A 22,316-nucleotide genomic window follows, 5' to 3' on the forward strand; every position below is an offset into this window, starting at 1 on the left:
TTTTTATCGCGTCACAGAACAACAGTATCAAACATTACAGCAAATAAACGATTGAAATATAATTATTATATTGTCTCATTTTGTCTCCTCTCCTCCTCTTCCCTGGTTTCCTTCTCTCGTCTCCTCCCATGATTCCTCCTCTCCTTTCATCCCTCATTTTATCTCCTGTCCTCTTATCTCCTCTTCCCTTGTTTCCTCCTCCCATCTCATCTCCTCTCCTCTCATGTCCTCCTTTATTTCCTTCTCCCTTTCATCCAATATCTCCTCCTCGTCCTCTTATGTCCTCTTCCCTTGTTTTTTTCTCTCGTCTCCTTGCATGATTCCTCCTCCTCTTTTCTTTCCTTATTTTATCTCCTGTCCTCTTCCCTTGTTGAGTCCTCCTCTCCTCTCTTTCTTTCCTTTTCCTCTTCTCTCATTTCCTCCCTTGTCTCCTCCCTACTCTCCCTTGTGTCCTCTTTCCATTCTCTCCTCCTTTGTTTCCTCCTCTCCTCTCACTCCTTATCTCCTCACCTCTTCCCCCCTTTCCTTCTCCTCTTGTCTCCTTTTCAAGGATTCAAGGATTCAAGGAGTTTTATTTGTCATTACAACACATGTAAACATGGGATGAAACGAAAATTGGTTTCCCCTGGTCCCGGAGCAGCCCAATATCAAATATAAAATAAAATAAAAATATATATATATATATTTGATTAACCCGGCGGTCCATTATGGACTTGATTCCACCTTTTTCCAGCAATCTTACAAACTGCATCCATCCATTATGTCAGGGTGGAACTGGAGTGAGAGGTGGGGTTCATCCAGAGACGTAGATGAATATAAAAATATGAACTCAAGCTGTGCTGGAGATCTTCAGTCTTTACACAGACCTGTCCACCAGGTGTCAGTGTGAGGACAGAGGAAGAAGAAGAAGAGCTTACTGTCTGTTACATAACTGCAGATCAGTGAATGTTAGCACCTGTAATGACAAATAAATAAATCAAATAATGATTATTAGAACATTAAAACACACAGTTCACAGGACAGATCAGCAGTTTTTACACGATCAAACAATAAAAACTGATTAAAAGTGACATTTTTCATTGTTGTTGTTGTTGCTGATGGAGAAATTGCTGAGTGTCTCTGGGCTCGGTGCCAGAGGGATGCAGAGGGGTGGTGCAGGATGGATGGATGGATGGATGGATGGAGTGTAGAGGGGTGGATGGGGGGTGCACAGATGCCATGTGCCTTTTACATAACAGCATCATCATCATCATCATCATCCCTCAGCTGTGTGTGCCGCATTGCCCCGAGCCTGCAGGGGGGTGGAGGAGGTGCGGGGTGGTGACGCACGCAGGGTGTGCGTGAATCCGCGTGAATCCGCGTGCATGTTTGTCTCCACTGCATCAAAATAAACGTGCATTAAAAAAAAAAAAAACAGAAAGAGGAGGTTTGTTTATTAGCTCTACCTGTCGCCGTCCGGTAGGCGGTGTTAATAACAGAGGGGTGTGTTTGTTTGTGTGGGGGGAGGTGGGCGGAGCCCGCTCGGACATGAGTAAATGACGTCAGCCCGCAGGTCGCCCTGAGCAGTGAAACAAACATGGCGACAGAATGGAGCGGGCAGCAGGGTTACATCCTCACCGTCATCATCTTCCTGTGGAGCGCCGTCGGCGGGCGCACGGAGACGGCGGCCGGAGTGAGCGGGGGAGCCGGCGGCGGCGGCGGCAGCGGCGGCGGTGCCGGTGCTGGTGGTGGTGGAGCCGCCGGTGCTGGCCGGGGCAGCGGCGGGAGCCAGGTGCTCGGCATGCGGTTAGAGAGGAGCGACAAGCCGGCGAGCACCACTGACGACGGTGTCATCCAGGTGACCGAGGAGAGCTCCGTGCAGCTCCGGTTCTACGGGGTGCAGCTCCACTCGGGCGCCTGGACGCAGATCCGCTTCACGGAGCTCACAGACGGAGGAGGAGGAGGAGGAGGTGAAGCGGAGGATGAGGAGGCGGCGGCGGCTAGAGGAGGTGGAGGAGGAGGCAGCGGCATGATGGAGGCTCCCGACAGGACTTGTGTTGATTTCACCAAGGACATCATCGTCGGGAGCTTCATGAACGTCAGCAGCCGCGGCACGTCGGGGCTCCTCACCGTGCACGTCAAGCCGCTCCGCAAGAGCGAGCCGCAGAAGGAGTACGCCCTGTGCACGCCGGGCAGCGGCGGAGGGTGGGTGCTGCTGGGGGACAGCGATGGCCGGATGCTGGTGGTGGAGGAGAAGAAGTCCCTGCTGCCCCTGTGGCTGCAGGTCATCCTCATCTGCTGCCTGCTGGTGCTCTCGGGCATGTTCAGCGGGTTGAACCTCGGGCTGATGGCGTTGGACCCCATGGAGCTCCGCATCGTCCAGAGCTGCGGCACCGACAAGGAGAAGAAAGACGCCCGGAAGATCGAACCCATCCGCAGCAAAGGGAACTACCTCCTCTGCTCTTTGCTCCTGGGGAACGTCTTGGTGAACACCACCCTCACCATCCTCCTGGATGATCTGATCGGGTCGGGGTTGGGCGCCGTGGTGGCCTCCACCGTTGGGATCGTCATCTTCGGCGAGATCGTCCCCCAGGCGCTGTGCTCCCGTCACGGGCTGGCCGTGGGCGCCAACACCATCGTGTTGACCAAGTTCTTCATGTTGCTCACCTTCCCGTTGTCGTTCCCCGTCAGCAAGCTGCTGGACGTCCTGCTGGGTCAGGAGATCGGCACCGTCTACAACCGGGAGAAGCTGGTGGAGATGCTGAAGGTGACGGAGCCGTACAACGACCTGGTGAAGGAGGAGTTGAACATGATCCAGGGTGCCCTGGAGCTCAGGACCAAAACCGTGGAGGACGTGATGACCCCTCTGGGGAACTGCTTCATGATCCAGGCGGACGCCGTGCTGGACTTCAACACCATGTCTGAGATCATGGAGAGCGGCTACACCCGTATCCCGGTGTACGACGACGAGAGGTCCAACATCGTGGACATCCTGTACGTGAAGGATCTGGCCTTCGTGGACCCGGACGACTGCACCACTTTGAAGACCATCACCAAGTTCTACAACCACCCGGTGCACTTCGTGTTCCACGACACGAAGCTGGACGCCATGCTGGAGGAGTTCAAGAAAGGTGCGTTTGATTGTTCTCCAATAATCCATCAGAACTCAAAGAAACCGGAAAACACGATTAATCGATTATCAGACGAGTTGACGACTAACCGATCGATTGTTTGCAGGTTTCTCAGTTTATCTCCACCCTCCATCCTCCACCCTCTGCCTGTATCGATCGGCGTATTGACGGGTGGAACATGGCAGCCTATATTCAAACACGCAACATCCAGCCTGAGAGAGAGAGAGAGATACTTTTACTTGAGTAGAAGTACTAATACAACACCGTGAGAACAGCACAGCACGAGTAAAACTCAATGAATCCAGCAGGATAGATCACCGTTTCACTCAAACTGTGGAACGGGTACCACCGGTGGTCTCAGAAATACTTAAAAACATATTATACAATCAAAATAAGACGGATTTTCAAAATAAAATGCAGTAAATTGAGGTCAAACGAAGTGTTCAAGGAGTAAACAGCAGTTAGACGAGCTCTCTGCAGAGTTTAGTTACGCCGACAGCCTGAATTTCAATATCAGAACTTAAACTATACCAAGTGTTATCGAGTAAAAGTACTCCCAGTACTCGAGTAGTTAAAAAACAAACACAAGGATCAACCGTTCACTGCGTACGGCTGTTAGAAACTGACAATAACCAATACACAACCAATAACTACCTGATGTTTCTGTAGCGTTGTCAAAACGTTGTTCTTATGTTTGTATCTGAGTGTGTCAGACGTGTGTTTTGTAGTCCATCTTCTGAATTTTGTAGTTTTTTAACCACAATTCTCCTTCAGCTCGTGACCTTTCTCATCAAGGTCAAGGACAAGTGTTTAGGAAAGGACACAGGAGACAGTGAAGTGAGGGTGTTACAGTTCGACCACCAACTAGAAACTTAAAATCAATTTATGTACTAATTTTAGGTCATTTACACAAGTATTTTTTAAATTTTTTTGTAGATTAAGATTAATAACATGTACGTTATGAATTATTATTACGTTATTGTAGTTTATAAAGTCAATTAGCTCTACCTTTACCAGCTGCTAGTGTTAAATACACACGATTTACATTCATGCATCAGTAATTTATAATCCAATTATACCCATAAAACAGCTGGATCCAGACAGAGGACTTCAGATTAGGGCATAACGGTGAAATCAGGACGTTCTACTCAGACAAAATCATGAAGATTATGTGACCCACATTATGTGGTGTTTTTATTCATTCACTGGACGCGTCCTCTAATCTCACACCGCGCAGACGATCACAGAGCGGGAACTAATCGGTGAAATCGGCTGCTGTGTAATAACGCCTGATGGGATGAAAACCTGCACGTTTCAGCCGCTCGGGATTAGTGCCGTGAAGCCTCAGGGATGATATCCACACCGCAAACACAAAGCCGGTGTCAACAACAGCGGCGTTAGCCTGCGGCGAGTTAAAGCTTATGATGATGTGACGCCGCTTCAATACTCTACTGCAAAAAGAGGAGTACTACTTCTACTCCCGTTATTTATAGCTCAGACTATCAGAGACAAACATCACAGGCGTGATCGATCGTGTCCAATCAGACGACAAACCTCTTGATTACGTAAAGATTTGTTCCGTTAGTAATAGTAGTTACGTTAGCTGTTAGCTCTGTTAGTTCCGTTAGCTTATACTTCTCTTTGTTCCGTTAGTTGTTAGCTCTGTTAGCTCTGTTAGTTCCATTAGCTGTGTTTGTTCCGTTAGCTGTTAGCTCTGTTAGCGCTGTAAGATTCTTTAGTTCGATTACGTCTTAGCTCTGTTAGCCGTTTTAGTTAGTTTTAGCTTATAGGTCTGTTAGTTCCGTTAGCTGTTAGCTCTGTTAGTTCCGTTAGCTGTTAGCTGTGTTAGTTCCGTTAGCTGTTAGCTCTGTTTGTTCAATTAGCTGTTAGCTCTGTTTGTTTTGTTAGCTGTTAGCTGTGTTTGTTCCGTTAGCTGTTAGCTGTGTTTGTTCCGTTAACTGTTAGCTCTGTTGGTTCCGTTAGCTGTTAGCTCTGTTAGTTCCGTTAGCTGTTAGCTCTGTTAGCTTATAGCTCTGTTAGCGCTGTAAGATTCTTTAGTTCGATTACGTCTTAGCTCTGTTAGCTGTTTTAGTTCCGTTAGCTTATAGCTCTGTTAGTTCCGTTAGCTTATAGCTCTGTTAGTTCCGTTAGCTGTTAGCTGTGTTTGTTCTGTTAGCTGTTAGCTCTGTTAGCTTATAGCTCTGTTAACGCTGTAAGATTCTTTAGTTCTATTACTTCTTAGCTCTCTTAGCTGTTTTAGTTTCGTTAGCTGTTAGCTCTGTTTGTTCCATTAGCTATTAGCTCTGTTAGTTCCTTTTATTTCACCAAGCTCTCACCAACCACTAAAAGTCAGTCCCAGATTTACTCTTGTCCGGCGGCTTCAGTTTTCTCTTCTTAGCTTCCTCCGTCAGCGTCCTCTTCGTTTTCTTTCCTCTGCCATTACGTCCATAGAAGCTGCCGAGCCTCTGTGCAATAATAGCTAATATTGAACACTACACTACAAACACAAACCCTCCGGGCGGTGCTCTGAGCTCACAGTCCAGGCACCCGAGCTAACATGAGCTAACAGCAGCTACAGCTGTCAGCAGTTTACTTCACTGTCCATCATAAACTCTGTAAATCACAGAGAGTTGAGGCGGAGCAGCCGGAGGACATCAAGTTATGAGTCAGCCCGGCACGTGAACGCTCGCCGTCACGACCGAACGCACAACCGGGCCTGTTGGCGTCGTCGTGTAAAGTCACAGCGTTGTAGCCGACAGCCATGACGACTCACGTATCATCATCATCATCAGCTGAACACGCTGACCTGATGTTTCCTATAAACTTTCAGAGGTTACAGAGATATGTACACGTTCAACAAGACCTCAGGATGTTTACGATCCTTTCCTGTCAACAATACGACCTACGGTTTGGCAGCTGTTTCTCTTGTTTGAAGGTGAACTTTCAAGACTTGGACTCTGGCTTCCTGACACCAGCTACCGGTTGTCTACAGAGTTTATTTTAAGATTTTATTGATGACCTATAAAGCCATGAGAGGCTCGAGCTGATCTTTTAGTGTTTCTATGTCGCGTCACCCTTCCTGAGATCCTCAGATCACTCGTTCCTGGTTGTTCCTCGCCATTGAGATTAAAAACCTGGCCGAGACAGGAGGCAGCACAGACTAAGAACAAGTCAGCTAAAACAGAACAGTATTTCAACACATGGGACACACATGTACACAAGATCTGCATAATCTAAGCGACTTGTTTGTGAACTAGAAACTTAATTTAAGCCTCAGAAACACTGAACATGTGGCTTAAAAGTCATTAATTTATCCTAGTCATGCACAATATGAAAAATTTCAACCGATAACTTCATATTTCAACCCCGAAACGAGAGGCTTGGGTCCTGCCAATAAGGCACAATAGCTTTTGGGGCTACTCGGCCTGCAAACGATTTCCTCAATTTCATTAATTTATCAGATCTTTTTATCGGTTAAAATGAACCAGATCCATTAAAAAAACGACGTAATTATCGGTCCGATAAATATCGCGCATCCCTAATTTATCCCTTTCAATGGCGGAGGTATCTCAGTCCGTAGGGATCTGGCTTGGACCAAAGTATGGAGGGTGCCAGTTCACCTCCTGGGCACTGCAGAGGTTGCCTTTGAGCAAGGTACCGAACCCTCTAAACCGCTGCCCATCACGCCACGGCGGCGGAACTGATACGTTTCAATGTTAATCAGTGTGTCAAGGAAGGAAATCGGCTAAAAAATACAAAATAAAACCCTGGTTGATTTTCAAAACGAAATGTGTTCACCATGGATCGAGTTTCATTACAAGAACACGTCATAATGGGCGGGGCCGTCAACATCATGGGTGTGGAGAAGTTGATTCTGGAGGTCCAAAATCAACCTGATGACACCTCACATCCTTTTTATAAGGACACCAGCAAAAAAAGATGCGGCGTGGAATGACATCGCAGGAGTCAAAGAGACTACAGCCGGCAATATCGCGCGATTATATGTGAATTCGCGAGATCCCGTGCGTTCTTGCAACGCTCGGTGTTCGTTCCTGAGCCGTTCCGCATGCAGTGTATTTTCGGTTTTATTCTGTGGCATTAAAAAAACAACTTACACTTGGTTTTGTCCGTCTCAGTTGAGACTTTCCTGTAACTTGACACACTGAGGTAAACAGCAGTATCGTCAGCATAGGAACACACTTTATCTTTCAAAATCACTTCTCTAAAGAGGTTTTCAGTCGATCTTTTTATGAACTGTGCCACATTTATTGCTTGGTTTGTTGGTTTGTTTCATTGTAGATCTCTTTGTAACCGTAACATTCACACTAAGCCTGAACAGAAGCAGTCCTATTGGTTCATTTTAATGACCAACACTCAGGAGAACAAGGATTAATGTGTTGTTTCTTTCTTCTCAGCCTCCCCCTCTCTCTCGTCTTTATCTCGTTTTGGCAGCTCCTAGTCCAGTCTGAGCTATATTAAGGCATCAATCTCTCTCCCTCTCTGCGGTCAGGATAAATCCTCTGACAGATCGAACAGCGCTACAGCTACAAGAAAGGATGTTTTCATGGCGCTTGAGGGCTGAACCTGTTTGAAACTTTAGATGCTGTCCTACTTTCCTGGCAGTTGATTTCTTAACAGCCGTGTTGTGGGGCAGTTTGTGAAGATGTTTGTTTCACGGCTGGTTGTAACCTTCATTCGATCTCTCTCCTGTCCTGTCCCGTCCAGGTAAATCCCACCTGGCCATCGTCCAGAAAGTCAACAACGAAGGGGAGGGAGATCCTTTCTACGAGGTGCTGGGATTGGTCACTCTAGAGGACGTCATCGAGGAGATCATCAAGTCAGAGATCCTGGATGAGTCTGACCTTTACAGTGAGTCAGCGCTTGTTGGTCGCCAGCCGATACGAATGTCATCCGTACACGCAAACACACACACTGGGTGGTAAATAAATGGATATCCTCAAGGCGATAAACCTCATGACGAACGACCACTCGTGCAGATGAAATTCAGGAGTGATCCACGCCTCTCACAGTCTCTAATCATATAAATGTGCTTTTCTACACGTTTTCTTGACGTGTAATAATGACAATTTGTAGTTTTATATATACTCCCTATAAACCTGGAAACTCGTTTTTAAATTTGGAAATTATAGTTCTAAACTTGGAAACTGTAGTTTTTAAAACCTAGAAATTGTAGTTCTAAACTTGGAAACTGTAGTTTTTAAACCTGGAAATTGTAGTTTTTAAACCTGAAATTGTAGTTCTAATCTTTAAAACTGTAGTTTTTGGAAATTGTAGTTTTTAAACTTAAAAATTGTAGTTTTTAAACCTGGAAATTGTAGTTCTAAACTTAGAAATTGTAGTTTTTAAACCTGGAAATTGTAGTTTTTAAACCTGGAAATTGTAGTTCTAAAACCTGGAAATTGTAGTTTTTAAACCTGGAAATTGTAGTTCTAATCTTTAATACTGTAGTTTTTGGAAATTGTAGTTTTAAACCTGGAAATTGTAGTTTTTAAACCTGGAAACTGTAGTTTTTTTAACCTCGAAACTGTAGTATTTAAACCTGGAAATTGTAGTTTTTAAACCTGGAAATTGTAGTTCTAAACCTGGAAATTGTAGTTTTTAAACCTGGAAATTGTAGTTCTAAACTTGGAAATTGTAGTTTTTGGAAATTGTAGTTTTTAAACCTGGAAATTGTAGTTTTTAAACCTGAAAATTGTAGTTCTAATATTTGAAACTATTTTTTGGAAATTGTAGTTTTAAACCTGGAAATTGTAGTTCTAAACTTGGAAACTGTAGTTTTGGGAAATTGTAGTATAAGCTTCAGGGGGATTGTATTACCTTGGGACAGAGCCAGGCTAGCTGTTTCCCCTTGCCCCCAGTCTTTATACTAAGCTAAGCTAAGTGATGGATGTAGATTCATATTGTGCCGTGTTCTGTTCCCCTGCAGCTGACAACAGAAACAGGAAAAAGGTCGACCCTAATAAAAACAAGCCCGACTTCTCGGCCTTCAAGAGCGACGCCGACAATAAAGTGAAGATCTCTCCTCAGCTCATGCTGGCGGCTCATCGTTTCCTGGCTACAGGTGAGCTCTGAGGAGGCGGCGGCGGCGGTGATGGTGTTGTTGGTGGCTGCTAATCTGTCATTCAGCATACTGTGTCTCTGCAGCCTCTGGCGGATTAACGCCAGTCACTCTGCGACTGATACGTGGTGACCTTGGTGTGAACTCTTGATCTGAACTGCAGTCATTTATATTTGTAGAGTTTAAGAATATTTAAAAATCTAAAGCAAAGGTAGTTATAAAGGTTTTGGGTGTCAGACATTCGTTTTCGTTGGCCAAGTCTCTATGGACACCAACACCAATGCCAATGCCCTTATCTAGTGTTGCACACTGTATTGACATTTGATTTCCCCTCCCCCCCAGAGGTGACCCTGTTCAGCCCGTTCCAGATCACGGAGAGAGTCCTGCTGAGGATCCTCAGACACCCGGACGTTATCCAGGATCTCAAGTTCAACGACAGCGACAAACGTTCGCCGCAGCACTTCCTCTACCAGAGAGGAAAACCCGTCGACTACTTCGCCCTCATCCTGCAGGTACACATGCTCAAAGTCAGCGATCTGATGGTGGCTAATATGTTTTAATATCATCAGATAAACAGCTGATTTATGTCCTAAAGAACGAGACGACGTGCTTAATTAAAAAGCAGTAATCGTCACACTGACAGAAACGTTTGTGTTAACACTTCGATGTGAAAGCTGAGCAGCTCGGGCTGCTCGAAGCGTCATAGTGAAGTCAGATTAGACGACGGCCGGTCGACCTGTTTTTAAACTGGTGACAAACACAAGTTCATCTCGGGTCACTGCGTCAGTCTGGAGCAGTATTAACACACATGCAGGTCGACCTTTTAAGACTCGCCCGACTTAAATGAACTTAAGTGGATTAAAAAAAAACAAAAAAACAATCAGGATGTTTTTATTCTTTGTCACAGTTGATAGTCAGTCGACCGGGTTGGGTCACGGTGTCATTGCAGCTCCTGCAGGATCTCGAGGCATTCCCAGGCTAGATGGGCTATGTAGTCCTCCTACAGCTGGTTCTGGTTCTGGGTCTGCCTCGAGGTCTCCTCCCAGTTGGACGTGCCTGGAACATTTCCAAAGGAAGGCGCCCAGGAGGCACCCTAATCAGTTTTTATGACTTAACATCGGTATTGAATGAAAGAAATATTTATATTATACAGAGGCTGCGGCTTAGAAAAAAACCCTCTGACATTGTTTCATCATAATAATTTAATAATAACAGGAGGTGTTTTTAGGTGACCCACATTATAATGAGTCTGTGATTTATGAGCACAGGTAACCGTCACACACCTCCCAGAGGAATAAATCCAGCTGAATGAGGTCAGAAGTAACTTAAAGTCGAGCGTGGATCCTCTGACACACATTGTGTTTATGAACATTAAAACTGTTTCACGTCCTGCTGCAGAGGATTTACTGTCGTCCTTTCTTCTTAAACTCCCCTCTGCTATTTATTTCTCTCTCCATATGTTCCTCTGTTGATTTCTAACGCCGCTCGCTGTCTCCTCTCATCTGCTTTTCTTCTTTTCCGTCCTCCTTAACCCTTCAATCCCCTCGATTTGTCTCCATCTTACGTAAGAGGATCTATTAGTGAAGGTCGTCGCGCAGAGCGAGGAGCCCAATCGCACAACAACTATTTAAAGCCCCGCGGATGAGTATATTTAGATTATAATGCAGGTTTGTTTCTAAAAACAGCTTCTCTGCACATCGTTTTTGGAATATTTAAAATTAGAGTTTGATACAATACTGCCTCAATAGTTAGTTAATCAATCAATTAGACGACTGACAGAACGTTTATCTGTTATAGTTTGATAAAAATTAATCTTTATTTTCAAGTTCGAGTTTCTCTGATGTGAAGATTTTCTGTTTTCTTGCTCAGTTAGTTAAGAAAATAATGGAAATAATCATCCCGAGCAGCAACCTCTGACCAAAAAGCTGCAGTTCCTCTTGTCGTCCACTTGAGGCTGGCTCCAGAAGTGAGTCAGTCTCCATAAGTCCCCATGTTAAAAGCAGAAATAAACATGTTTACAGCCTGCCTCAGGTCTGCTGATGATTTTCTGACTACATTTATGGTTCCCAAGTACCAATACTGATTACCTGTGGGGAAACAGAACAACATCTTGTGTCGCAGGTGTCAAATTCATCAGTTTGAACGTTAAAACAACAAAATATTTTTCTGTATTCACTTAATTATCGGTCAAAAATCCTGTTTTTAACCGGCGTCCAAACTTTTTGTTGAATTGTGGTCATATATCTTCATTATCAGGCTGCACGCACACATCTAGTCTGTCATACACGTGTCTCTGTCACCTCATCCATTTTACCTGTGCAGGTCAGGGCCGTGTGTGAATGTTGGTTTATCGTGTCCGTTGTGTTTGGACGTGTGTGTTTGTGCATGGAGGCTTTGTTGTTGACACCTGAGGTGTGGATAAAGTGACTTCAGACACTCAGTGTGCAACCCGAGCGCAGATGCTCCTGTTTCAATGCTGAAATACATACGTGTGCGTGTGTGTGTGTGTGTGTGTGTGGGGTAAATAGACACTGGACCAGAGCACCTGTGTGGGGATGTAATATTTATAGGGCAGTGTTTCTGTTACCTGCCACAGGAGACGACTCCTGGATTTTTGCACAGCTAAGCTTCCTGACCGACTCTCGAGTCACCATCGAGTGTGATGTACGCAGTCACGTAGGTATTTTCGTGATTTAGCACCTCAGTTTCCTCACTGTGGGAAATATGGACAGCTGTACACGTGTCCTGCCAAACGTCAAGCAAGGTCACCAACAGCAGACATAGCAGCCACCTAATATTACTGACTAGTCCAGCAGCAGTCAGCCCAGCTCAGCGTCTGTCTTTCAGCCTTTTATTTCACCAAGCTCTCACCAACCTGCCTAACAAACTGAGCTAACAGCAGCAAGTTACATAGTGTGAGAACAGACGTACGAACGACAGAGACACCTGATCACAGGTCAGTGTGGATCAACTGGAGTTAAATGTTAATGTTGATTTAAAGAAAATCTCTCTCTCTTTGTTTTTTTTGTTTTTGTGTTTCAGGGACGGGTGGAGGTTGAAGCCGGAAATGAAAACATGAAATTTGAAACCGGTCCGTTCTCGTACTACGGAGTCATGGCACTGAGCTCGCCATCACTGGGTAAGACTTACTGTGCGCACACACACACACACACACACACACACACACACGACACACTGAATGTCTTTTAAATACAAACACTGCAACACTTCATGAGGTACGTTGACTGTGTCAGACTCTGTACATTAGTTACTTTAATTCATTATTAACAGGCAGGAACACTTGAAGTCACTCTATCTCTTCTGTAAGGCTGAGGTCAGTGTGGTGGAGAAAGATGAAGACACTCAGCGATTGTATAGAAATGTGTTTTTGGCAACTCGTATGAGGAAAGATCTTCGAATTTATGTGGTAAAGTTGGCACGACTCTGGCGACTCTTCGGCGAACTCTCCTCCAGAAAACAACCTCTGTCTGGGCAGAGACAGCCGGTTAAGTCCCTCCGGTTATTAACAATGATTATGTGATGAGTCACCCTCATTGTTATAACAAACAACAGTGATATAGTAGTTGGTCGTGTCTTTAGCAACTTATTTGAGAAAACATATATGTGGAAAAGCTCTGTGACCCGGTCGGTCCCCCCTGACGACTCTTCGGCGAACTCTCCCCCAGAAAACAACCTCTGTCTGGGCAGAGACAGTCGGTTAAGTCCCTCTGTTTATCCACAGTGATAATGTGACGAACAAGCAACAGTAATGTGGTACTAGGCAGTGTTTTTTGGAAACTTATATGAGGAAAGATCTTTGAATTTACGCCTGACCCTGACGACTCTTTGGCGAACTCTCCCCCCAGTAAACAGCTAGTGATAGACGTGTACATCGAGGTGGAAACCTGCAATAAAAATCATAGATATCATCGTAGTGACGTTTATTCCCGGTTTCAGTTTTTGATGACATCATAAATTATCTACAATACAAAGATAAGGACTTTATATTCTGTGTTTTGACACACCGGGATGATTTTAAAATGACGCTGTGGGGTCTAGAGGGTTAATTTTATACTTGATTAGCATCCACCTACCTTTTATTTATACAAGCTTATCCTGTCATTCATATTTTCAGACTGTTTTTATGTCTTATAACGTGAACAGGATGTTTTTTAAAGCAAGAAAGTCGCCGTACATGAGAAACAATCCAAATAAATCGAAATAATCTGAGACGTTCTTCCCGTTTTCACAAAGCGCTATGACGGTCAGTCGGTAATAAAGCTTTGTGTTTGAGGAGACGAGCTGAAAGTCAATAAGGCTTAGTCCAAATAAAGAAACACTTACTGAAGACTGAGTGCAGAACAGTCGACAGGTGATGCCTGACCGATCGACCAGAGGAGCTAAAAGCACATCGACCTGCTGGATTTAAGTTACGAGCAAACAAAGAGTTGCTCTTGTAAATGTTAATCTGGTTAATTGAGGTTGTTTTTTAATGTGAATATTCGTGGAGCAGACGCTCTGCAGGTGTAAAACGAGGCAGGTGTTGGGTGACGTAAGCCTACCTGAGAAGGCCTCGGTGTCAGTAGAAACAACATCCCTGCTGAGGTTAGGTGACTCAGTGTAGTCGTGACAGCGGTGACTCCCAGTGGTTCAACGTCATCACTGCAGATAAAATGTTGTTTCTTCTGTTGTTTCTCTGTCTGTACTTCATGTGCACATTACGCAGCTCAGTGTTTGTGCATGTGCAGCGTCAAACGTCAAACATTTTTCATCCTAAACGCCAAATTTATGTTTTTATCTGTAGAACCGTCTGCTGTGTAAAGACTGTGCCATAAATATAGAGAACATCTACATAGTGTACTATAATAAAGTTGTAACGTTATTGTAGATGTAAAGTAGCTTTCTCCCATGATTATTGGGATTGAGTTATAGATAATATACAGTGTTATAGATATATATGTCGTTAGATAATATGTTTTTGCATATTCAAATATGACTGCTGACATTACTAATTGGAAGTTTAGTAATTACCTTTCTATGAATTCAAGAATTAGCACATTTTATATTATTTATAATATTTTATAGAGGTTGACCTAATGATTAATTTGTATGCACATTATGCTAAAGTCTTTACTGTGCCAAATTATCAAGACGTGTGGTATTATTCTGAATTTATCCTTAAAGTCAGTGTAAAGTCAGAATAAATGAATGTTCTGAGTTTGTCAGACCAAAAAAGAAAGTCTTATTAACCACCCAGCCAAATTTCAATGATTAAAAATATCGACAAGTTTATGAAATCAGGTGTCAAAGTCAGGTAAGAATGAATTCTCAGCTCCAGGACTGTGGGGGCGTGTCCTCTGAATGTGCTGAAGCCACGCCTACTCATGTGGGAACGGTCAAGAGGACGTTTTGAAGCGACTGAAACGTGTCAGATGAGTTCAGAAAATAAACATGACTAACTTTGAAACGATCTGAGCTGAGATGAATTTATCTCTGTCTCTCTAGCTCAGGGTGGCCTCAGCGTGTCATCGAGCCACCCTTTAAGCACCGCCCACAAAATCCTGAGACAGAAAACTGGTGAAAAACAGTTTGAACCACTAACTCCACCTCAGTGATATATCGTTAAAAGTCTTTTCATGTGTTTACAGCAACTATTTTACAACAGAATCAGAATTGCCTTTACACAGACTTTAAATGGAATGACCAAATTTGGGCAAAAGATGTTTGCTTATATAATAAGAACTGAGTATCAGCTGATGATGAAAGATTTGTATCAGTCAGGTTTTAATCTGAACTCCAGAAGTCACATTTCTCGCAGAAAGTTACATTTTTAATGACCCAGAACACTAAATCTTTTAAATTCTCGAGCCTCGCAGAGAGAACTGGATCATGCACAGAGCTGGTTCTGCTTCATGTCATCCCTGTATCGTCCAATGAAACTCAAAGCAGTGTGTTCTCATTGACTTTGGCTTCTTTTGAGGTGTTTTGCTGCAGAAAACGTCATCGTAGAATATTTCTTTGTCTGGGTGCCAAAAAGTGTAAATGCACAGCCGGATTCCGACGATGGAGGAGTGACTCACCCTCAAACGATAAATAAACCAGCTCATCTCTGTCTTCCTCCCCCCTCCTCTCTCTCTCTCTATCAGCCGTCACCCCTCCTCTCTCCCCATCAGTGGCGTCTCCCCCTCCGCGGCGCCTCTCTCTTAAGAGGTTTTCTCTGTTCTCTCGTTTCCCAGGTAAACACTTGCATGGGCCGGAGGAGGGAGGGAGGGTCCTCTTTAAAAAAAAAACTCACCATTTTCTTTGTTTTAAAGCATCTTCAGAGCCTCGATCCAGCAAGTACAGACCCAGAGTGAATGCAGACGGAGATTTTAATGATTTCCGAGCAAACGCTGGAACTTTTTGATTAATTTTCGACCTCCGCAGACGAACAGGTTGATTTATAGTTTGGTTATCATGTGAAATTGTTCAATACTAGTGCTGATACTTCAACAAAAGAAGCAAATATGTATCTATACAGTGTAAAAACAGTCTAAAAGTGCTTGACCGGCATCTGCAGTATTCTGGAGGCTGTACCGCTGTACCTGTGCCGACCATCTACACTTCAACCCTCACCGACGATCAAGAGCTTGAGATCGCAGGATACAGGCGGTTGTAGCCTGGCTTGCTGGACGGGGCTCTTGGCGTGGCCCCCTTCTTATTTTTCTAACCCCGTCACCGCCTCCTCTCCTTTAACCTCTGATCTGTGGTCAGATGTTTTTCATATCAACAAGATGAGCGTGTTGATCTGACCGTAGACCCCTGGTTAAAGGAAAAGTTTTGAGAAATACGCTTTATTTCATTCCCCAGAGTTAGACGAGAAGATCGATACCACACACATGTCTGTCCTATAAATACGGAAGCAGTCAGTTAGCTTAGCTTAGCCTAGCCTAGCTTAGCATAAAGACTGGAAACAGCTAGCCTGGTCCTGTCCAAAATAAATAATGTTATCGTGTTTGTATAATCCACAAAAGATGTGACATGCTAATTTGTGCATTCTGGAGCTTTTCTCTTTTGTTTTCAGTCTTTATGCTAAGCTAGGCTAATGAGCTCCTGGCTCCAAAGTTGCCGCACAAACATGAGAGTGGTATCAATCTTCTCGTCTAACTCGTCTAAAAGCAAATAACAACTCACGTGTCTGTCCTTTAAATACGAAGCAGCCAGTTAGCTTAGCTTAGCTTAGCATGGCTTAGCATAAAGACTGGCAACAGCTAGCCTAGCTCTGTCCAAAGTTAACAGAATGATCTTGTTTGTACAACCCCTAAAAAACATTTTAGATGTGCTGATAGGCTAGCTTTGCTGTTACCTTTGTTTCCAGTCATTATGCTAAGCTACGCTAATGAGCTACTGGCTCCAAAGTTGCTATACAGACATCAGAGTGGCATCTCCTTGTCTAACTCTCTAACTCACTCTGAGGCTAGCCTTTCCCCTGTTTCCAGTGTTTATGCTAAGCTAAGCTACTTAGCTTCTGGCTCCAAAGCTGGCTCCAGACACAAGAGTGGTATCAATCTTCTCGTCTGACTCTGGCGAAAAAAACCCAAATAAGCGTATTTCCTCTCTCTCTCTTTCTTTCCTTTTTAACACCACCCTTCAAGCAAGACGACCAGGTTTTCCCACTTTTCCCGCCACTACCTCACCCTCCATGACATCACTAAAAACCAGCCAATGAGAGACGGTCCTGTTTCAGCCATGAGATGCTCAAACGATGCATCCATCACATGGCATGTTTGTCGCATTGTTTGCCTCACAAACACAATCTCATGTTGACATTGCCATTAATTATGTGTTATGTACGTTGTGTTATTTGTGTGATGTGTTGCAGTGTGTTGCTCTCGCCGCCGTCCACATCGCCACCTTCATTTTTTTTGGTGTGTTTTCTGCCTTTGTTGACGTTTTTAAAAGTGTGTTTTCTTTTGTGCTTCCTCACCGTTTTTTTTTTCTCTGTCAACACCACAGAGTTTCGCTCTCCGTCGCACGGCGGCAACCTCAACCGCTCCGCGTCTCTGAGCTGCACTGAGCGCGCTCCAGAAAGCGGCTCCGTCACCGGCAGCGTCACTCAGATCCCGGGCACCCCCTTCCAGTACATACCGGACTTCTGCGTACGCGCTCTCACGGACCTGCAGTTCGTCAAGGTAAACACTCGGCAAGAGTCTCAGTTTAATACTCTAACATAACATTAGGTAACAAACTGAGCTAACATGAGCTAACAGCAGCTACAGCTGTCAGCAGGTTACTTCACTGTCCATCATAAACTCTGTAAATCACAGAGAGTTGAGGCGGAGCAGCCGGAGGACATCAGAGGGAAAACCAGAAAACAAATTTCTCCATAAAATATGATCCAGTTTCACCAGAATCAGTGAAATAGTTGGTGCTGTGTGACTTAGTGCCGTAAAGCGTTACGTACTTCTCCCGACCCGGAGCCCAAAGTTACATAAAGTCTTATCGGTGTTGTTTTGTTCCCATCAGATCACTCGTGCTCAGTACCAGAACGGTCTCCTGGCCTCCAGGCTGGACAGCATGCCACAGTCCCCAGAAGGCAGCCACACCCGTCTGGACACAACCAACTTTTTGCCCTCCGTGTCGCCACCGGGGACCCGCAATCCACTGCCGCTGGCCACACCTCCAGCAAGACGCCAGCCGTCCACCACTCAGCCGCCACCGCCGGCGGGCAGCCGCACTGGTGCTTCGTCCCAGACCACCACCACCTCCTTCTCCGGCCGCAGACCGAGCCAGTCTCTGCCCCAAGCCGTCCCGCCTCAGAGCAACCACGCCGCCCTCCCCCTAACCTCTCCATCGACCTTTAACCCCCACTCAACTCAAACCTCCTCCCTCGCCTCCAAGCCCCAGCAGTCGCCGACTTCTGCCGGGCCGGAGAACGGGCCGGGGGAGACCACCACTCTGCTCAGTGAGCAGCAGAACTGTGTGGGCCCGCGTAGGCCCAGCCACACCCAATCACACGTTCACACCATCAGTCACGCACACACTGAAAGCACCATCTAACCAACGTACATAACACACACCCTCGCACTTCTTCTTCTTCTTCTTCTTGTTCCTGTTTGCTCGTTGTCTCCCGAAGTGCAGATGTGCAGAGGATCAGCACATTTGTGTATTTTGTAAACAGAGATCCTCCTCCATCCCGTCCTGCATGTTCCCGTCCCGACACTGTAACAGATGGAGAATGGACTGAACAGGGAACACTGAGTGAGCGTGGTTAGAAATGTAGACGGGTTGTGTGTGTGTGTGTGTGTTTGTTTGTGTGTGTGTGTTTGTGTGTGATCAGTTCACCCATGTCACAAAAAGACTGCGGTGGTTTTAGTTTTATCTGTCCGGGTGGTTTTGAGATTTCTGCCTTCAGCTCAGCGAACGTGTCTTTACAGAAAACAATATTCCAACTAATGGACCATGAAAGAGAGACAGCTAATGCTAGCTATGCAAGCTGTTTGTGAAAGTGACACAGTTAATGCTAGCTGGGGTCTCTCCTCTTGAAAAGGAGTTAGCTAAGGCTAGCTGAACCCTTTCCGCGTGAAAGAGAGACCGCTAATGATAGTTAGAGACAGTTAATGCTAGCTGGGGTCTCTCTTCTTGAAAAGGAGTTGGCTAAGGCTAGCTGAACCCTTTCCGTATGAAAGAGAGACAGTTAATGCTAGCTGGACCCTCTTCTTGTAAAAGAGAGACAGCTAATACTAGCTATGCAAGCTGTTTGTGAAAGAGAGACAGTTAATGCTAGCTGGGCTCTCTCCTCTTGAAAAGGAGTTAGCTAAGGCTAGCTGAACCCTTTCCGTGTGAAAGAGAGACAGTTAATGCTAGCTGGGCTCTCTTCTCTTGAAAAGAAGTTAGCTTAAGGCTAGCTGAACCCTTTCCATGTGAAAGAGAGACCGTTAATGTTAGCTAGAGAGTGAGAGAGCTAATACTAGCTGGGCTCTCTTCTCTTGAAAAGAAGTTAGCTTAAGGCTAGCTGAACCCTTTCCGTGTGAAAGAGAGACCGCTAATGATAGCTAGAGACAGTAAATGCTAGCTGGGCTCTCTCCTCTTGAAAAGGAGTTAGCTAAGGCTAGCTGAACCCTTTCCGTGTGAAAGAGAGACAGTTAATGCTAGCTGGGCTCTCTTCTCTTGAAAAGAAGTTAGCTTAAGGCTAGCTGAACCCTTTCCGTGTGAAAGAGAGACCGTTAATGTTAGCTAGAGAGTGAGAGAGCTAATACTAGCTGGGCTCTCTTCTCTTGAAAAGAAGTTAGCTTAAGGCTAGCTGAACCCTTTCCATGTGAAAGAGAGACCGTTAATGTTAGCTAGAGAGTGAGAGAGCTAATACTAGCTGGGCTCTCTTCTCTTGAAAAGAAGTTAGCTTAAGGCTAGCTGAACCCTTTCCGTGTGAAAGAGAGACCGCTAATGATAGCTAGAGACAGTAAATGCTAGCTGGGCTCTCTCCTCTTGAAAAGGAGTTAGCTAAGGCTAGCTGAACCCTTTCCGTGTGAAAGAGAGACAGTTAATGCTAGCTGGGCTCTCTTCTCTTGAAAAGAAGTTAGCTTAAGGCTAGCTGAACCCTTTCCGTGTGAAAGAGAGACAGTTAATGCTAGCTGGACCCTCTTCTTGTAAAAGAGAGACAGCTAATACTAGCTACGCAAGCTGTTTGTGAAAGTGAGACAGATAATGCTAGCTGGGCTCTCTCCTCTTGAAAAGGAATTAGCTAAGGCTAGCTGAACCCTTTCTGTGTGAAAGAGAGACCGCTAATGATAGCTAGAGAGAGAGAGAGCTAATGCTAATTGGGCTCTCATGAAAAGGAGTTAGCTAAGGCTAGCTGAACCCTCTCCTTATGGAAGAGAGACAGCTTGTTTTAAAAGGGAAAATCATTGTGTACTAAGTACTACTACAGTACTACTACAGTACTACTGTACTGGTTCTTTAGCCTGTAGCGCACAGTTAGAAATGTAAATTTTCAACGTTTTAAGCAACACAAACAAAATTATATCTCAAAATCTCTGCACGTTAAACAGAAACTACTCGCAAGTTTTTTTGTAATTCACGTGAACCGACCCTTTTTAAGTCATCACTGGTAAGACATTAACATAAAACACATCAGTGCTTTAAGGCTACTGTTAAAGAGGAGTCAGTTTAGTTGCTTTTATTTAGTTTCTATTTATTTTTCCCAAAGAGTGAAACTTCCAAAAAAAACTATACAAGTTAACTTGTATTTTCATTTTTTTCAATAAGTATGATTTTAGTCAGGTCTTGTTCAAGTGTGTTGTTCGCACTTTAGATGGCTTTTATTACGAATGAATCAGTGTGTCTGTGCTGAGCTGTCAGTGAATCAATTCAAAAACCAGCAAACGGACCAGATTCACTGTACTGAGTCAAAGTTTAAACAACCATACCGGTGATTTTGTTGGGGATGTTTTCGTAGTTAAGAGGCTAAGACAAAAATCACAGTATGGTCCTTTTAAGTTAATGTTACTAGTGATGTGAAGGTGGGTGTCTTCCTCGCCTACCTCCTGACCTCTTATTTAATTTCCAAGAGTGATATTATGATATTTATTTTACGTTATATTGATTTAAATTGTTTTATATTTTAGAGATTTTATTTATTATTTGCTTTCTTTGGTTGAAGGACGAGCTGCAGATGACACTAAACTGCACATTTATCGTGAACAGCTTCCACTAAATACTCTGTATACACTGTGAATAGAGTCAGCAGCTCCTTCTCGAAGCTTCTTCACGACGTCAAGACACGAAACGGGATCTGAAGTTGTTGTAACACTGTGGATTAATGTCGGAAGTTACTGTGGGTTTCTTTAATTTTTATTTATTTCCACTGACACGAAGACCAAATACCCAAAGAAACGGGTAGCTTAGCTTACAGTTTTCAGCACAGTTAGCGTTTCTACATCTTCTCTGCACAAAATGTCTGACGCCAGAGCTACGAGGCAGAACCACAGATTCTATAAAGAATGGACGGCTAACGTAACGTGAGCTAACGTAACGTGAGCTAACCTAAACAAAAGGCTAGCTTGAAAGAATATTAAAGTTTGACATTTTGAGGAAATTGTCTTTCTTGCCAAGAGTTGTATGAGAAGATTAGTACGACTCTGTTAATTAAAAATGAGGCTATGGCAGTTAGTCTCAGCAGCGTCCCAGAAGCGGCTAATCTTCGTAAATTTCAACAGAGCACCAGACAGGAAATCCGACACAGAATTAACATAATAAACTTCCGCCCCCTTTCAAAATAAAACGCAGTTCCGGGCGGGTTAAGTGTAGTGGGTTAAGCGGCCGCCCCGTGTGTGGAGGCTATAGTCCTCACTGCAGCTGGCCCCGGTTCGAATCCCGCATCGGACGGGACACGTGTCACTCCCCCTTTCTCTGCCCCCTGCTTCCTGTCCTATCTTCAGCTGTCCTATCAATAAAAGGCCAAAAAAATAATCTTTAAAAAAAAAAAAATAATAAAATAAAACGCAGTTCATGTAGCTTATCACAACTTCACATCAACGTTACGTCACGACCGGTGGCACCAGGTGATCAAAGATCGATCAAAGGATCTCAACGAGAGACTAATTGTTGAAGTGGAACAACACACAATCCTTTATGACACAACAGATGCTTTTTATAATCTCCTCCACGTCGGAGAAGCAAAAGTCAGCTGTTTGTTGTTGTTGTTGTTTTCTTTATACACAGTTTATCGCGGGGTCTCGGGTATGTCCAGGATTCTCGCGTGATCTCGTGATTTCGCGTGAATACGGCAGGCTCGCTCCGCTGCCGTTCCGCCTCCTGTGTGAGTCCCGGGTTTTTGTTTAGAATCTGACAAACAAGATATAACGTGTTTATCGGCGAGCTTTAGTGGCCACCTGCGCTAGGGTAGCTTAGCTTAGCATTAAGGGTTGAGCCCGGCTTAGTAAACCACCATAACTTGAGCCTTAGTTCTCTAGAGTGGGATCATTAAATTCTCGGCATGAACGTGCAGCTTTCCAAAAATATGTCAATCTATTCCTTCAAGCTGTGTTTCTCACATGCGTTCGACCTTGAAGTTGATTTGAAGTTGACCTTTTGAGCTCACGGTTACGGGATTGAAAACACTCAACAGCACAATAATTCTTTAAATGGAC

The 22,316-nt window shown here is 44.5% G+C and overlaps 1 protein-coding gene across 2 annotated transcripts; it reads left to right on the forward strand.

The window, feature by feature from the left end:
- The first annotated feature begins 690 nt into the window (after positions 1–690).
- On the forward strand, positions 691–21,390 carry LOC104939482 (metal transporter CNNM4). 2 transcript variants are annotated; one of them, XM_019278658.2, is made up of 8 exons: positions 691–3,110; positions 7,836–7,979; positions 9,058–9,192; positions 9,532–9,701; positions 12,232–12,328; positions 15,336–15,425; positions 17,185–17,360; positions 17,695–21,390. In XM_019278658.2, exons 1-8 carry the CDS (start codon positions 1,577–1,579, stop codon positions 18,226–18,228), a joined length of 2,880 nt encoding a protein of 959 aa, XP_019134203.1. In that variant the 5' UTR covers positions 691–1,576; the 3' UTR covers positions 18,229–21,390. The 2 variants fall into 2 exon arrangements, with proteins under 2 accessions (XP_019134203.1, XP_019134204.1); XM_019278659.2 differs by lacking the exon at positions 15,336–15,425.
- Positions 21,391–22,316: the final 926 nt, after the last annotated feature.

The sequence above is a fragment of the Larimichthys crocea genome, chromosome IX (assembly GCF_000972845.2).
Source record: "Larimichthys crocea isolate SSNF chromosome IX, L_crocea_2.0, whole genome shotgun sequence".
In the NCBI taxonomy this organism is placed as follows: domain Eukaryota; kingdom Metazoa; phylum Chordata; class Actinopteri; family Sciaenidae; genus Larimichthys; species Larimichthys crocea.